This window comes from Saccopteryx bilineata, chromosome 2 (genome assembly GCF_036850765.1).
Source record: "Saccopteryx bilineata isolate mSacBil1 chromosome 2, mSacBil1_pri_phased_curated, whole genome shotgun sequence".
Classification (NCBI taxonomy): domain Eukaryota; kingdom Metazoa; phylum Chordata; class Mammalia; order Chiroptera; family Emballonuridae; genus Saccopteryx; species Saccopteryx bilineata.
The window spans coordinates 50983349-51002350 of NC_089491.1; the positions used below are offsets into that span (position 1 = coordinate 50983349).

General features: G+C 35.4%; 1 protein-coding gene across 2 annotated transcripts in view; it reads right to left on the bottom strand.

Annotated features, from left to right (window-relative positions):
* Window positions 1–346: 346 nt before the first annotated feature.
* Window positions 347–19002, bottom strand: part of VPS13A (vacuolar protein sorting 13 homolog A) — a 224969-nt gene continuing 206313 nt past the window's right edge. For both annotated transcript variants that reach the window (XM_066257049.1, XM_066257048.1), the window contains exons 69-72: window positions 10875–10960; window positions 6596–6719; window positions 3534–3608; window positions 347–1708 (exon numbers count right to left, since the gene is read on the bottom strand). In XM_066257049.1, the coding sequence (XP_066113146.1) occupies window positions 1658–1708; window positions 3534–3608; window positions 6596–6719; window positions 10875–10960 (336 nt within the window). In that variant the 3' untranslated portion in view covers window positions 347–1657. The remainder of the gene's footprint in view (window positions 1709–3533; window positions 3609–6595; window positions 6720–10874; window positions 10961–19002) is intronic.

Genomic DNA, 19002 nt, shown 5'->3' on the forward strand with positions numbered 1-19002 from the left:
CAAAAGTAGTGCGTAGCAGGACTTGGTCAGGAAGAAATATAATTACAGTCTTGCATGCTGTTTATTTTAGCTTTTACAACAAAGCAAAGGTTTGAGGAACCTGAGGAGCAATTCACAACCATTTACTATAGAGTTTCCAATTCCAAAAACAGTTTATAATTTTATGGCACATACAACATGCATCAAGTACTCTATTACTTAATAACTAAATAAGATACAACATCATCCTCTTCATGATTCACAATCATATATTCATCTTCTTTCACTTGAGAAAGTCCATTAATATTAAGGTTTTAAAATAAAAACCAAAGGAAAAAACCCCACAACCTTAATTTTACTAACATGCCCCGTGATTTTGTTCTGATGAGCTATACATTAAAAAAGAGGATTCTCATTTGAGTAACTGTAGAGAAAGCAAACCAGAAATTCCCAATCTGTTACACGACAAGTTATTGGGTTATGCCTTAGGGCAGTGGTCCCCAACCCCCGGGCCACGGACCCTTACCAGTCCGCAGAGAAAGAATAAATAACTTACATTATTTCCATTTTATTTATATTTAAGTCTGAACGATGTTTTATTTTTTAAAAATGACCAGATTCCCTCTGTTACATCCATCTAAGACTCACTCTTAACGCTTGTCTTGGTCACGTGATACATTTATCCATCCCACCCTAAAGGCCAGTCCATGAAAATATTTTCTGATATTAAACCGGTCTGTGGCCCAAAAAAAAGTTGGGGACCACTGCCTTGGGGTACACACATTTATTATGAAAAGGGCTATCTGTTCTGAAGCATAACTCCTGTTTAAGATGGTGGGAATTTTATTTCATATTGCCAGTGAGTGAAATCTGATATTGTTAAGGCTTCAGGAATTTTCCTCTAAAGTAAGCAATCTGTTAAAACATGACCTAGGAAAACTAAGCAGATCTCATGAAGATGGCTTGAGGAAGTATTTCTAAGGCTTCAGAGTTATGAGAAGGGTTTTTCTCTTTTGGGGTTTGACATTCATTCTGCAAGCCTTTCTGAAGATGAGGCTTGAAAGGGTATTATTTAATCTGTATTATACTACATATAAAAAGATTGTTTTTTATATTCATGCTGTGCATTTGAAGTATAATTCAAACCTATCCTTTATAAAAATAAGGAAAATAATATCAAAATATTTATCTATAAAAACTTCATGTTTCTAAAGAAACCATCATGAAAGTTCTCTTGATACCACTGAGACAATGTTTGATTTGATCACTGATTTGATCGGTCCCATCACTTATTCAGGGAGTTTGAAGTGAGCTTCAGAAATTTCAAGTGTAAACGAGGAACATTAAACTTTGCTCCATATAAGAAGGCTAAATATGAGCAATTTGTCCACCATTGCACAGTCACCTGGAACAAATATTTAAGATTTATAAAAGACATATTTCTTTTATAAAGTAATTAGAATTTTAACTTGATGCATAATTTAAGTTAGAAACCAGATGGAGCCCCAAAGAGTTGAAATATTTTAATCACATAGCTGTTACTTGATTCTAACTGATCCATACATACATACACATATACACTTAAAATTCCTTCTGTAGTACTCCCAAACAGGTTTGGGGGGTACACGGTGGAAACTGTAATGATTAGTTACTGTGTGTCTTCAGGCAGTGTTCTCCATCAGAGGCTTGGGGAAGGCTCTCTTGCTTCTTCTAGCTTTGTGAGAATCCACTGTTATAAGGAAAGAAACAAGTATTTGCTTACTTCAATGAACTTGCAAGGAAACTCAAAATGTAATGAATGGAAATCTAGAAGTTGGCTTTTCAGTTTACTTAGGTGTATACTCACAGTCAATAATTAAATTCATCCTGCATAAGAGATTTAACTTGCTTAAATGGCCTAGATGGCTCAGGGTCAATGCTATTGAGTTTTACTCAACAATAAGAATAATGTTTTTCTAAGGTGATTGAATTTGAATGTTCATCTTCAGAACAAGAAGAGTAAAATGACCCATCCCGAGAGAAAGGGTAATTTGGCAGCGGTACTGAATAACTCTAGCATAGTGTGAAAATTAGCTACGCAAAATTTCTTCCAACCTATGCCAATTCTGTATCACGAACCTTTATGATTCCATAAATGACTGAGTAGGAACAACTATATTTTCTACAGTGCATAGCAATAGCAACATTCTTGAGCATTTTAGGTGTTCTCATAATAAAGTATTTTCTATTTTGAAAAGATCTGAAATCACAAACATAAAATGCAAGTGTAATGTAAATCTTTCTATCAATAATGTCTATCATCTTTGGGCCTGTATGACAGATGAAAGCCTTGGAGGTGATACAGGGATTTTCCCATCATGAAAAACTTTGGCAGAGTTTTCTGTGCTTCTTTAACTTAAGAAGAACCTAATGGGAATAGCTCTAGGCTAAGGATAGAAAGAGAACTAAGCTCAGTAGCCATCTCTAGGTATTTCTGGCAGAGCATGAGGATTAAAAACAAACCTTTGGGATAAAATAACACGTGCCAGAGATTAAATGGAAAACTTATTACAGAGAAACTGAAATAGCTTGTAATGTCCTTCAGCAACATCAAAGAAGATGGCTTGGAAGCCACACTGTTATCATGCTCCAGCCTATCTCCCTATTCCAGGCAATAAGCACATAGTCACTTTATTCCTCCTCTTTGTAACATGTCCACTTTCTACCGTTAGTAGCCAGTGCTGCCTTATATCACAGTATCTGGATAGAAAATTGCATGGCACATGCTAAATGATCCAAGGTTCCTGGTTTGGGGTCCAGATGTGACAAATCAACTGGGAAATAGTCATACCCAGCCAGCACCAACACAGTATGAGCGCAGGACGCCCAAGGGTTCAGTAAAGGAGCCTTGTGCTCTTATTATAAGTTTCATGACACAGGGAGTACAATTCAGTATCAGAAATAGCATCTAAGTTGTGATTAACAGGGTAAGATAATCAGTTCCTAGTTTTCCCTTTCTTGTCAGTACACATTTTTGTAGTTGCCACAACCCTTAAAGTATGCATGATCTTTCAGTTTACATCATTTACATTTTAAGGAAACTGAGGTTAAGCTGACTTCCCCAAGGTCAGAAACAGAATCTATCGGTGTTCAAACCCAGATTTTCTGACTGTAGGCTTGGCTCCTTTCGTTGTATGCCAGGCTATAGTAATTTAAAAAAATCATCTATACAGTAGAGAAATCTACAGTGTGGGCCTATCCTTTCCCTGCTAGAGCTGGCAGATTAGCATTAGAATGAAATAATTTCTTTTGTTTGACTTTTATTATTTTAAAAGTATTATAGTTAGAATTTAAAATAAGATGGAGCCATTGGATATGAAAAGAAATTAGGTGTGTTGAATTCAAGCTAATAAAAAGTAGTTTTGAAAAATATTATCTAGTTACATATATTAAAACTGCCAAAACACAAAAACATAATTAAAAACAAAATTTATCTGCCTTAAACAACAGTCCAACTTTCATGACTTTGAAAAGTGAAGCTGCTCTCTGTTTCTGTAAAAATTCATTATATTTACCTTAGCATCCTCTGGGGTCTTGAAGTTAATTATTTTTCCAAACTCTTTGGCATGGAATACAGACTTCACCCGTTCCTATGAACAAAATAAGTTGCTTCATAAAAATGAAAATCCAGTTGTAGAAATATGATAAAGAAAAGGCACATGATTTTGGACATCACTGCTTATGGTGTTCATTTCACACAAATCATACACCTTAAAAAAAGCCAAGAATTGACAACCAAGAAGAACCAAATAGAAACAGAAAAGAAAAAGACTATACTAACAGATCAATTGTCACTAAACCTAAGTTAATTTAAAATTCACTTGCCTGAACAGGTGGTGGCACAGCTGATAGAACATTGACTTAGGACACTGAGATCCTATGTTTGAAACCCTGAGGTTGCTGCCTTGAGCAATGGCTCAACCAGTTTGAGTATGGGCCCACCAGCTTGAATGTGGGGTTGCTGCTTGAGCATTGGACACAACTCCATGGTCACTGGCTTGAGCCCAAGGTTGCTGGCTTGAGCAAGGGGTCACTGGCTGGAGACCCCAGTCAAGGCACATATGAGAAAGCAATCAATGAATAAGTATAGTGACACAACAAGTTGATGCTTCTCATCTCTCTCCCTTCCTGTCTGTCCCTGTCTGCCCCATCTCCACCTCCATCTCTTGTTAAAATAAATAAATAATTTTAAAAATTTCACTTTAGGTGAATTTTATTGCTTAAAGCTATAAAAGGTTTATACAGAAGATGGAAGGAGATAAGTGGGGGAAGTCCTACTGTTTTTCCCTTCAAAACACTTCCCATATAGTTCTTGATATCTGGCCATGGAATAATGATGACTTAAGCTCAAAAACAATACACATGTATGTGTGTACATACACACACGTTTATGGGGGCTGTGTATGGTTGTATGTATACATGTAACTTCTGACATTTTAAACCAGGCCTTCAGTAAGAATGTAGCTTAAGGATCAATGAAATCAGGGTGGGTCCTAGATCCTATATGATTGCCTTCCACTTTTACACTTCTTCAGTATTCTGATCAGCATTTGTGAGAACTGTCTCATGGTAGAGGGTGGTGTTTACCACTATTAACTATGGGTAGAAGCACAGAAGATGCAATGTGGAGGTTTTTACTAGTCTAACAATTCCTACAAGTCATTCCAATATCATTGCAAATATAGACTCCAGAAGAAATCGTACTATTTTATTTAAAAAAAAGGTAACTATTAATACAATGTCTCAAGAATAAGTAGAAGGGAAAGAAATAAAAAAGATAAGAAGGTTGCCTGACCTGTGGTGGTGCAGTGGATAAAGCGTCGACCTGGAAATGCTGAGGTCGCCGGTTCGAAACCCTGGGCTTGCCTGGTCAAGGCACATATGGGAGTTGATGCTTCCAGCTCCTCCCCCCCTTCTCTCTCTCTGTCTCTCCTCTCTCTCTCTCTCTCTCTCTCTCTCTCTCTCTCTCCCTCCCTCCCCTCTCTAAAATGAATAAATAAAAAAAAAAAAACACTAAGAAATAAAGCTGTCTTTGTTAAAAAAAAAAAAGATAAGAAGGTTATTCTTGGAGAGAGAAACATGTATGGAAAGAAGCAGGAAAGCAGTCTAGGGCAGACCAGAAGTTGACAGCCACCATACATGATTTCATATACAGTATTGGCCACAGGGCCTTTCATTTTCTGAGTGAATTAGAGAAATTCTCAGTGGGAAAAGTTGGTCTAACATCCCCAAGAACTAAAATCCTGTCAACTCCTTCATATCTATGGAATGAATGGCAAGATTAGAAAAACGGTCTGCAGTGGTTACAAGTCTTGCTCTGTAGGCTAGCCCAGAAGACATCTATTGTTTCTGCCTGCTTGTGTCCAATGTCCCTTACTCCAGTAGCTACTTTCTGAATCTCTTTCAGGTAACTATTTTTCCCCTTCTCTCACTCCAATACATCAGAGACAACAGACCCTTCCTTGTCAGAAGCACCATGGTGACCATAGTGATTGATAAAGGAATAAGCAAGTGAACAAAGGTGGCCCAATGAGAAGCTCTCAGGAACTTCTGTTGGCCATCTTGTCACCAAGGAATAGCCTGCCTGAGAATGAAGCCAACAATGAAGAAAGTGTAACCTCGAGATGGGAGTGGTAAAGAAGAGGGTGGTAATGAAGGAGGTGAGGAAGGGAGGAAGAATAATTGCAAATGACATCATTTGAGCATATCTAGTTATAAAATGTAGACTTAGACTTTTTAGTTACAGGAATCAATTGAATTTCCCAAAATAAAAACAAAAATAACAAAGAATAAACTTACCCAGTTGAGTCATAATATAGATATTTCCTGGTTTAAAATGTCAGAAGTTACATGTATACATAAAACCTAGATATTTCCTAATACAAATATTTCCTAATATAGATATTTCCAAAGTGGCCCTATACATACATTTATCTGGTCAGTTATATTGAGGCCAAACACATTACCACATATACCTACTATATCACTACACCTATATCCAACTACATCCTATAATACCTAGTACAGTCATTACAACTTACAACAGATATTGAGTCTCTACTGATTTACCAAATGATTAGAAATTCACTGTATTTTATATCAATGTCCACATACCAGGCATTGTGCTAGCTGCTGGTAATTAAAATACAGAAATGGTCTCTAACTTCAAGATTATAACTGAATTGGGAAGACAATATCTATAAAAAGAGAAGATACTATCAATTATCAGCTGTTATTTTCAAGTGTCCCTTTGTGATATTTTCAAGGAGAAACATTCTTGAGGGATTTTGAAGTATACACATGATTTTCTCATGTTAATGCCTTGGACAGCAGTGAGAAGGTAAGGTTCTATTACTGGGACACCAGGAGTGTTTTTGTCAATGTCATAGCACATAACATAGCATATTTTTTCTTGCCCTTTCTTTTCTTTAAACCTGTGTAAGACAGCAGGTATAAAGGAAAACCAACGTAGACAAAACAACATCTATAAAAGAGAAAAAGCTTATAAAAGTAAAGAGGACTATTTCAATGTATTATTTTCAGTTCTAAGTTTTCAAAAAGAATCTATTCAACATACCTTTGCTTCAATGCGCAATCTTCTCCCATGAACAATGAATGGCTCTTTGGTGAACTCATCAAAACTGTACTGCCATTCACATGTAAGCTGTCCAAATGTTCCTTTCGTTACAAACAATACACCACTGCAAAAACAAAAACCAAACAACAAACCCCACTTAAAAACTGAGGCACACCCAGCAATATCAGGATACACACATGCTTTGCAAGTACACATAGAACATTCACTGTGACTATATTCTGGATCATAAAAAACCTTAATAAATTAAAAAGAACTGAAATCTCACAAACTCTGTTTCCAGATCACAATGAAATTAAACCAGAAACCAGTAACAGAAAAATAAGAATATTTCTAAATGCTTGAAAATTAGTGTATTTCTAAATAATCCATGGGTCAAAGAATCTGAAAGGAAACTGAAAAATATTTAGAACTGAATGAGAATGAAAATATATCATAATCAAATTTGTGGGAAGTAGCTTAAGCAATGTTAGTGGGGAATTTATAGCACAATATACAATATTAGAAAAAAATTAAGTAGTTATTAAGTCAAATGTATATAACATACTTTATAAGAAATAAGAAAAAACTGCAGAACCAATCAACCAATATTTTGGGGAACTTTTATGTAATTAATACTTTAGAATAAATGCTTTTATTACTAAGGCTCCATTTAATATGCTTACCAACCTACATCAGAAAGGCTTTTTTTTTTTTTTTTTTTTTTTAGCAATAGAGACAGATGGGATGGACAGACAGACAGACAGGAAGGGAGAGGGATGAGAAGCAACAACTCATAGTTGCAGCACCTTAGTTGTGCACAGATTGCTTTATCATATGTGCCTTGATTGGGGGGGGGGGAGCTCCAGCTGAACCTGTGACTCCTTGCTCGAGCCAGCAACCTTGGGCTCAAGCCAGTGACCTTTAGCCTCAAGCCAGCGATCTTTGGTCTCAAGCCAGCAACCATGGGGTCATGTCTATGATCCCATGCTCAATCCAGCGACCCTGCACTCAAGCCTGCATTCAAGCCAGAAGAGCCTGTGCTCAAGCCAGTGACCATGGAGTTTTGAACCTGGGTCCTTAGCATCCCAGGTTGACACTCTATCCATTGCGCCACTGCCTGGTCAGGCAGGAGGCTTTTAAAATTAATTATTGTTTCCCCCATTATAAGGGAAAAAATAAAGCAGTAAAAATGCATTGCCTTAATAATTCTATTTAATCCTCCCTTCAAAGGCCTCTTTCCCAATTCTTTCTTCTTGCTGAGACATCAATTGTAGGTATAACCAGAGGTTTCTTTAAGTAGCATATATGTTAAGGGATTGAGTTAAAGAAAAATTAAGATCCTGGCTGGAACGGAAAAGAAAACTAATCAGGATTTATAACTCTCACCTCAATCTTCTGTCTGATGCCCTCCAACCAATCCTGGATGAGAGGGGCTGTGGAACAAACTTACTGGTCCTCTAGTTTAGAATATCTCCAAGCATGTGAATAATCAGTTAGGCTAATCCTATAGCAGGTATCTAGTACTCCCTCTCCCGAGTCAAAGACCTTTATATCCTCAAATCTGAAACTTGGAAAGAAAATCCTAAGAATAAAGATTATCTTTCAATCAATTACAACAAAATCACTTCTCTTACTCTGTCAAGGTTTATGTGAACTCATTGAAAGAGTTCTACTATGTCAAAAGAGGGTAATTTTTAAAAAATGTTACAAGATTCGTAAACTAATTCATGATGCAACCGACTCTGGTTTAATGAATTACCCTTCCTTTAATCAATGGAGAGGGTTAAAAAATTAATTGAAAACTGCTATGAACAAAATAACTGCTCAAGCATTGGCTGTAAATAAAAAAGTTTAGAAACAATTTAGATGTCAATGACAGTACAGACTACTAAATCAACACTAGGTAGTCATTTACAAATAAGAGATTTCTAATTGCTGACAAGAATAATCTTCAAGACAAAGATCTTAAGTAAAATATTAAAACAAAGTTCAGAATTATATGTATAATAGATTTCCATTTACTTCATTAAAATATGGATATATGTATGTATGCTGGCATAGGCAAAGAATATTTTAGGAAGGATTTGAAGGAAACAAGTAAAAGTAGTTGTTTCTTGGAACAGGAATAGAGGAGCTGGTTTTTGGGATGGAATGAAGACTGACTTTTACTTGAATACCTTTTAATACTGTGTGAGTTTTCTTCTTTGTGTTACTTTTGTATAAGAAAAGTAAGGTAAGACTGTAAATTTTAGACTCAAAAAATTATTAAAATTAAAAACATTAAAAATGACTAAGTTCAATAATCAATTTGAATTAACAAGATTTTTATATAACTTCACCTTCTTGAAAGTGCACAAAACCACATAAAGTTAATAGACCACTCCTTTTTATGTAGCCATAAGCTCTGCCCCATAGCCACATTTTCACTCTCTGCTACACAGAAATCTCCATATTAATACTGTACTTGCTCATTCTTTAAAAATAAAAAAGACTTGCAAAAACCTGGCCCTCTCAAGGTATGGCAGTGTCTTTTTGCATGCGCACTTCAACTATCTACAGATCTGAGGGTCTGGCTGTAGCTGGGAACATCCATATAAAAACTGATCTGACCCCAATGATATAGCTGAGGTAGGACAGTAAGAAGCCACGAAAATGCCTGACAAGTGGAATGGGGAAACTGAGACAGAAAGATAATTCAACTGGCCTCACCCAGCACCCTGACTTAGCTGCTTCTTCCTCCCTTGCATAACACTCTCTTAAGCATTAAACCCTCAAGACACTGAAGTTCGATCAGCACCATATAATCTTAAGAACAAAGCCTCAGGTCTGTTGATCACAGAGACAGAGTTTTGGTTAAACTAGAAATAATATCTAGGCTTCAGTTGTGTTTCAGTTCCAGGCCCAGAAAACTAGCAAAACCAGATGAAGCCCCACCATGGCTGGCATAAGGACCAAATGCAATGACCAATGACCCCTACCCTAGCCTAGTGCTCCCCAATCAGTAGATACCATGATCTTGATCCTACACGCACTTTCTGACGACTCAGCACATTAAAGAACACACTTGGAAAGCTGATATTGTACTGAGATCCTCCCGGGACTTCTCTTAAAATTTGTGCCTTTAGAAAATAGTTAAAAAATCATTAAGACCAAAGAGCCAGTGTGCACCCTCTCTCTAGAACATGTCAATATCATCTTTCTTCAGGTGTATATTTTTGCTTTCTATCTCCTAATCTCTAAGGCACCTTCTTTGCACCTGTAACTTGTTTCCTGAGTCCATGCAGCCCAGCGGCTCGCTGCTCTGTCTCTGTGATGCTCTCTCTAAAAGGCCAAGGCAGTTCTCTGAACCTTCTTTTTGAGTGTACTTTCATTTTGCATGCTAAATACTCTTCCTCTTGCACTAGAGGTTTTTTTTTTTTTGTTTGTTTGTTTTGTGACACACCAGAGAGAGGGACAGATAGGAACAGACAGACAGGAAGAGAGAGAAATGAGAATAATCAGTTCTTCATTGCAGTTTCTTAGTTGTTCACTGACTGCTTTCTCACATGTGCCCTGACCAACAGGCCACAGCAGAGTGAGTGACCCCCCATTCAAGCTAACAACCTTGGGCTCAAGCCAGTGACCATGGGATCATGTCCACGATTCCGCATTCAAGACACCGACCCCATGCTCAAGCTGGTGAACTCGCACTCAAGCCGGATGGATGAACCTGTGCGCAAGCCAGCAACCTTGGGGCCTCGAACCTGGGTCTTCTGCATTCCAGTCCAATACTCCACCCCCTGTGCCACTGCCCGGTCAGGCTTGCACAAGAGTTTTTGACTTTGAATTCTTTCTTTGCCAAGTGCAAGAACTGATAGCTGACTTTGCTACTAACATGTCTACTTATGTGAGTGAATCCATATGTATCCTAATGAAAAGACACCACCGATAGACTACTGACTTCTGGGCTAACTTGAAATTGTGTTCTTTTTCAGAGAGAACAGTACTGACCTACCTTTGAGAATAGTTTCATTGAAATATCTGTATCAGTCTGAATTGGCTGAAATAAATTCTAAATTACTAATTAATAATTAGGTCTGTACAATGCTATATATTTATCTGTATTCAAGCACAAAGCTAAACATGAATTTATGTACGGTTTTAGGTTTGAGAGTAAAGAGGATCAGAGTTAGCAGGACTCAGTGTGAATATCTGGAACAAAAGCTGAGCAACACCTGCTTCACTTCATGAGTGGCTGTCAGTTAACCCCTTACAAATTACATCAGAGAAAGAAAGTTACCTTTTGGTTATCATTAACATATCTGTTTTATTGATCATAGCATGGGTAAAATATTTGTATTTTGCAAATCTTCCATTTTCCATGACCTAAAAAAGGTGAGAGAAAATCAGCAATTATTCCAATTGTAATGTAAATAATACATTATGGTCTTCTAAAATCATTTCTCAGTGGGGGTAAGTCATTAACATATTTATAGAGCAAATAAATAATCAGAAAATTGAATATTTATAAAATTATTGCTGCTTTCTTTTAAAAAGCACCTATTTGCTTCATTCAGATTGCTCAATTGCAGCTATACCAATCTTTAATGCTGGATTTTTAGAAGGTATTATTAACACTGTACAAAGTTTAAATTAAGCCAGTAAGTTTACTATTAAACTATCACATTCATTTTGTCTTGGAAAATATATTAATATTTGATCACATGTAAACACACATATTTAAACATATGTATCATATAAACTACTTTTAGCTTTCACCTCATCTCTTCCTTGGAATTTTTCTAAAATATGCTTCCCTCTGTAAATCTCACAACTCATTCAAAAAAAAAAAAAAAAAGTAGTGTTTCTGGACAAACACCTAATTAACCTATGCAGTAGCCTTTAAGTTTATTTTGAAAACTGATGAAACACTGTCTTATCCATGACATTGTCAACAATCATCTGTCCCAAAATACATAAAGGTAACTATATAAACAAGAAATTTGATCATTTTAAATTCTGTTCTAAATACTATTTTCTCTGAGGATGAAGTTACTTTGGCTATTTAAAAAATATAGTAGTCTAGAGACTATTGTTTTTTTAAAAGCAAGCATTGTAATTGTTACTAATATCCCTTAAGAAGAAATTAAAAATTTAGCTGAAATGTTAGATTTCTTGAAGAAATCCCAAGAGGATATAAAGATTTCAAAAACTTATGTTCCATGAGGCTATATCAAAACAAAAACACTAAAATTATTTTGCCTAGAAGAAAAGTAACAAATGACTTCATAATCTTGTAGAGAATTCTGATGGAATAGTCTTCATTTCTATTGCAGAAGGAAGCTAAAACAACAACAGAAACAAAAACAAAACAAAAAAAGCCAAATAAAACAGCAGGGGAGGCATACAAATTAATTTCATGGAAGAATTTTCTAACTTCAAAGATTATAATACGAGGAATGGGTATTTTCACTATTTCCTGCAGTAGGTAGAGCAAATAAACCCAAATTTCTTGAATTAAAATGAAGAAGGAATATAACCACAGATTCAGAAGAAATGAGTAAGAGCTATTAGATCACAAATTATGTAAACAAATTTGAAAAACTAGGTAAAATGGGTCATGTTTTAGGAAAATATAAATTATTAAGAGAAAGAAGCATCAAATTGTGGAGAAAAAGAGAACTTATTTGCAGATGAGATATATCTGATAAATCCAGGTACATAAAATCCAGTATCATTATTTTATAAACACAGTAATCCAAGTACATAAAATTCAGTATCATTATTTTATAAACACAGTAATCATCTTGAAAAATGGAAGGAGCCTGACCAGATGGTGGCTCATACCAGTGGATAGAGCATCGTACTAGGATGCCGAGGACTCCAGAATCAAAATCCCCAGGTCACCGGCTTGAGCGCAGGCTCATCCGGCTTGAGTGTGGGATCATAGACATGACCCCATGGTTGCTGGATTGAGCCCAAGGTCGCTGGCTTGAAGCCCAGGGTTGCTGGCTTGAGCAAGGGATCACTTGCTCTGTGTAACCCCCTGGTCAAGGCACATATGAGAAAGCAATCCATGAACAAGTTAAGGTGCTACAATGAAGAATTGATGCTTCTCATCTTTCTCCCTTCCTGTCTGTCCCTATCTATCCCTTTCTCTGTCTCACACACACACGCAGAAAAAAGAAAAATGGGAGGAAAAAAATTGTTTTACCAGTGTAATAAAAAAATTTACACATAAGTTTTAAAAAATAACATGCAGAATTTATCCGATAAAACCTGTAATACTATTGAGACTAATAACAAATTTTGAAAATGGAAATCAATGTCTTATTCTTGGATAGAAAAATTCATAATATAAAGACATTATCCTTGCATTTTTATATACATATACAGTCAATGTGATTCTAAGATGGTGTTTATTTGTTTTAGGGAAGGGAAACAGTGATTTGGAAAAATTTTACTAAAATTTATTTAGGAAAAAAAGTGATACTATCCAGTAAGTTACAAAAGGAAAATAAGTACTCCAGCAGACATTAATACAATTTACTAGTTGCAGTTGTAAAACAGTGGATTTTTAAAATTTATTTATTCATTTTTAGAGAGGAGAGAGGGGAGAGAAGAGAGAGAAGTGGGGAGAGAGAGGGAGAGAGAGGGAGAGAGAGGGAGAGAGAAGGAGAGAGAAGGAGAGAAAAGGAGAGAGAGAAAGAGAGAAGAGAGGAAGGAGCAGGAAGCACCAACTCCCGTATGTGCCCTGACCAGGCAAGCCCAGGGTTTCGAACCAGTGACCTCATTAGGTCTATACTTTATCCACTGTGCCACCACAGGTCAGGCTGCAGTAGTGAAACAGATCAGGACACAGTAGTAAAACAGCTTGATGCTGGTAGAAGTTATATACAGTCACATCACAGAAAGAATACAGATTCCAGAAATTGACCAAAATGCACATAAGACTTTATAAAATCCTATATTTACAAATATAGGAATTTATGAAATCAAAATAGCATTTCAAATTCCTGGGCAAAAGTGTGTATTATCAAATAAATGATGTTTCAGACAACTAGTTGGCTAAAGTTGGATCCCTACTTCTCTCTCTATATCAAATTAATTCCACATGGATCACTTATTTAAGTATATAAAACAATACCGCAGAGGTACTAAAATATAACATTTTAATAATCTTAAATTGGGAAAGGCTTAAATATAAAATGCAAAGTCAACAAAATTTAATGTGAAAAATTCCTAAGTACATGAAAATTAAACACTATTAAGTGGTAAAACAATAACAGAGATAAAATAACATAAAAACCAAAGAATGTTTGGAAAATATTTGTCAATACAGAGATATAGAGCTAATTTCATAGCACAAAGAATTCTAGGAATATGAATAAACCTATATAAAAATGAGTAAATTAATAGAAAAATGTGTGAAGTTTATGAACAGGTAGATTAGCAAAACAAAATCTGACCAATAAACATATGAGAAAATGTTCAACTTAATTCAAAATCAAGAAAATACAAATTAAACATACCCTTTGAGCTTGCAATTCCACTGCTAGAATTCATCTCATGAAAAATTGTCACAAGTTACACATTTATAAATCTTCATGGTAATATTGTGTTAAAGGCAAGAATTGCAAATGTTAATTGATAGGGAAATATTTAAGTAAATTATACGATAGCCATATAATGGGACACTGCAGTCAGGAAAAAAAAAAAGGTAGACGTGTACAGATACAAGAGAATTTCTAAGACATATTAAGTGAGATTACTGAGAATGAATGAGGAGCACAGAAACACATGTATACTTATATATGCACAGAAAATTTCTGGAAGGGTTGGTGGTAACACACTGATCTGTTCATTATCTCTGGGTTTGGAAAGAGTAACAGTGGGGGTGGGCATGAAGCTTTATTTTTAACTTTACACCCTTTTGATCAAACTTAGAAACCCACAGAAAGTAGGAACTTGAAAGACAATGGTGTCAGAGTTTACTAATATCTGTCATTCCTGTCAGGTATGTCCCAAAACTTTGGAAAGAGAACAAAAGCTAGAAACTACTATGTAGAAAACACTGCTAACTCCCAAATTATACAAATGCTATAAAGTAGGAGAGTTTTGTAACAAAAATATTTCTGAAAAAATTAAAATATGAATAAACAGATATTAGGAACAAATCACAAACATGGAAGGCTTTAAATTCCAAACAATATCCAGTTGTTCCTTGGTATCCACAGGGTATTGGTTCTGTAATTCCCTTCCACCATCAATGCCAACACCTACCAATGAGCAAGTCACTTCATTGGCCTTCCATATCTGTGGGTTCCATAACCTTGCACTCAATTCATTACCTGGTTGCTGGAGCCAGCAGATCTGAAGGGATCACTTTAAAGTGCTAATATTACTGGGAAATATATTTAAGAAAATTGAATAAAGAATAAGAATAGTGTGGCTAAAAACAAAAACAAAATTTGATTAGCTCCTTTTCTTAAAGATCATGGGGGATAAAAGGAAAATGAAATTCATCTAGATGAAAGATGAAGCAAGAATGCTATAAACAAAATCTACTGGACAACAAATAAATGGTTTTACAGATTGGTTAGTTTGAATATTCAGGAGATGGTGCAAAAAGAGAAAAGGTTTAGGAACAGATTATAGCAAAACACTAAACTTTTAAAAACAAAAATATTCAGGTAGGTAATTAGAAATTAAAATAGCAAATGTTGCCATTTCTTATTTAGACAAATTGTTAAAAACAATCCTATCTTTAGAGAAGGTGTAATCAATAAGCTATGTGATTAAAGGTTATGGATGAAAAAGGGCTTACAGTTAACTTCAAATGCAAAAGACTTTTAGGGCCACAGCCAGGAAAAACAGGCATTCAACCAACCTTCATGATCAGCTATAGAGATTCATCACATCAAAGCTCAATTTTATATATATATATATATAATAGAATAAATACAGGCAAGAGCGAAAAAGTGATCTTTAACTTATTCTGTGAGGCAAGTTGGTTAAAAACAAAAAAATCTCACTGTCACCAAATCTGAAGAGGAATTAGCCCTTAATTAATCCCCCATACCTTTGACTCTTTCCTTACTAATGAGCTAGAACATTTGTCAGCCAAACTATGAACTATGCTGACAGCATAGATAGGGCAGGAAAACAGAGCATAACCCTGTGACATAAAATCAATTCAAATAAACTATTCCTTAAGAAATGTGGGCTGTTATCAACTGGTTCAGCTAAAACAGTCTGGAGAAGACAGAAATATGTCATGACATAATTATGTGCATTGACAACAAGACCATTAATTAACCTACCTAATACACTCTAGAAAAAGGGCCAGACTATTGCGTTAGAAATAATCATGTCAGTGAGTAGCTACAAGTCTCTCTAATGCATTTCTAGCAGGACCTCTATGAGTAATGTTTATGACCCATGATACAATATATACTTGAAAACATCTTATAAAATTCTATATAATTCAGAGCAGTCCAAATAACTCTTTTATTGTTTCTATTGCTCACCAACTAGTGTGTGAAAATTGTCCTGGTATTTTAACTAAAGTATTCTATTAATCTTGAAAGGGAAAAGAAGGGTAAGATTTAATGATGCTTTTATCTTGAAGAGGAGACAAATGCAGAATCTAAAATTTTATACTGATGACCAAGAATTGCTAAGCATAAACTGGTATTCATCTGGAATAGCGAAAATATAACAAGTTCTTATCAGACACTGATAACCATATACATTACTTCACTTGTTTGAATCTCAGTAATAGCACCAAGGTATACTTATCTTGGTGTTATGCATCTCATCATCAAGGGATTATAATTATCTCTATTTTACAGTCTGAAAACTGAAGTCAGACAAGCATAATAAAAGATTATAAAGTTAATAAAAGGAAAGGTTGGAAGTGAACTCAAGTTGACTTGGTTCCCAAATCCAGCCCTGAGACACAGGATATTGCTGCATATCAGATAATTTTGTCAAGATGAGCAGAGAAGAATTACATATTCCAGTAGATGCAGTGAGATTCCATTTTTGCAATTAATTGGAGTACAGGTTCAAATATCCCATAAGCTGTATCACATTTCTTGCAATGCTTCAATTTCATGAAGTACCTAGGGAAATACCTATTTCTTTGGAAGATTAGGCGTATCTTCTTATGTGTACTGATTCCTACCATTCCTCAGAGCCTCACACATGTAGCAGTTAATCAACACGTGGGAATGAGATGAGGAAGATCCAACATGACAACGCTGGCCTCTAACAGCATGTGTGTTATTCTCCATTGCCAGAATAATAAAGCTCATTACGATTATAATCTCATGCGATGAGCAGGAATCCTCGCTACTCTCTTCAGCGCTGTAACCTTAAGATCTAAATGTCTAATACATAACTAATAGGAGTTTAACAAATATTTGTATAAAAAATAAATACATGGCATTAAATTTATTCTTTTTATTCATATAAGCGATGCTACCAATAAATTTAGCAAAAATTCAATGATATATGTATAATTATATACTTTCTCTTTTAGCAATTTTAAAATTCAAATTAGACTGGCAAGTTATTCCAGAAAGGTTAACTTTACATGAAATATCCAGTCACCCATAGTTGTATTAGCTTCACAAGATCTCTAACTAAAACCTAACTAGACTTGAAGTACCTCAAATACCTAAATGTACATTTCTCCACATCAGTTTTTATGGGGTCTTTAAGGGCATTACAGTTCATCAGTCATCAATAGTAACTAGAAAATTAATTTCACTTGAATTTATAACTAAAGACTCATATAACTGACAAAGTATACATGGTGCTTCTTTTGTTTTTAGATGAATGAAAAATGTCTGCAATCAAATTTTGCATAAAAATGAATTTTCAGTTGGCCAAAAATATTTTTTTTATTTTTAAATTGCTTTGGTTTCAATTGGAAAGTTCTTTTATTTTAAAGATTTTATTTATTCATTTTAAAGACAGGAGGGAGAGAGAGGGAGAGGGAGAGGGAGAGGGAGAGGGAGAGGGAGAGAGAGAGAGAGAGAGAGAGAGAGAGAGAGAGAGAGAGAGAAGGCAGGCGGGGGAGAAGCAGGAAGCATCAATGCCCATGTGCCTTGACCAGGCGAGCCTGGGGTTTTGAACCATTGACCTCAGAAATCCAGGTTGATGCTTTATCCACTGTGCCACTATAGGTAAGGCAGAATAACCTTTTTATAGGACATCTGGCCAATAAAAATAAACTTTTCATATCTACACTAAAATCTCCTAACAACACTATGGTAATATTGTTAGAAAAAAATCTGAGCTAGCTTTATTAAACTCAACTTATGCTGAGAATCTCTGATCTGTTCATGGGAAGTCATCAGGCAGAGCTCTAACACTTCAACAGAGAGCTGTAGATTGAGTTCCAGGTTACAATTTAGCTCCTTTAGCTAAATAGAGGCAAATACCTACGCAGAGTTTTAGTTCTATTTGCACATCTTCAGTATGAAGAAAGACTCAAGTTGAATCTACTTGAGCTTAATACTTCAGGATTTCTTTTCAAGTTAAATAAATGTACTAAATTTTCTATTGTAATAGTATTTATCCTTCCTTAATACATTTAAGAAATGCAATAATCACAAACTTTTGAAAAAGAATTAGGAATCAAATCAGTTTCATTAAAGTTACTTGATTATAAAGAGAATTAATAATTTCATTTTACACTTGAGACAGAGAAAACTAGAACCTCCTCTAAGTGGAACTATTGCCTCTAGAAAAAGATAATTTCAAAGTCTTATTTAAAAGTATTTAATGTAATACTGGAAGGTTCTCCGTGTGAAGCAGTATTCTATTGATCCAAAATAAAATTAGTGGGACTTACTTCTAAATATTCAAAAGTATGGGTCCTCAGAAATGAAGTGCCAAGGACTCTCCACGAAATTTCTGCTGAACTAATAAATGAGGTATGAGAACTGTAACCAAGCTGGATGGGTAATCTCCACTCCCTAGAGATCTGTTTTATCACAGATGCTAAGAACTCCAATGTGCCTGGATAACAGAATTTGGCTCTCTTCAGTTTTCTCATCCCACTCAGAAGTATGCTTCTGGAGAGGAAGAGTTCCAAAATGAAGAGTGAAAACCAATAAGCCCTCTGTATCCTAGTTCTTGTGCACTTACTCAAAGTTTCAGATGGAGCCAGGAAGAGTGTTCGGCACTATTCTGGTGATCTGACTGCCTATGATTAAGCCCTTTCTTCCAGATCAGTTGTAATTCTCCTCCAGAAAAGGAAAGACCACGTTGACTGAAGGTAGTTATCATCCAACTGCTAGTAAGGCAGTGTTTGAAGCTAATTAAAAACATCTGTAATTTCTGAAAGAAAAGAAATATACAACAAACAAAAAACAGCTTCCCTTCTACAACTTACGTTGTGGCAACTATGATAT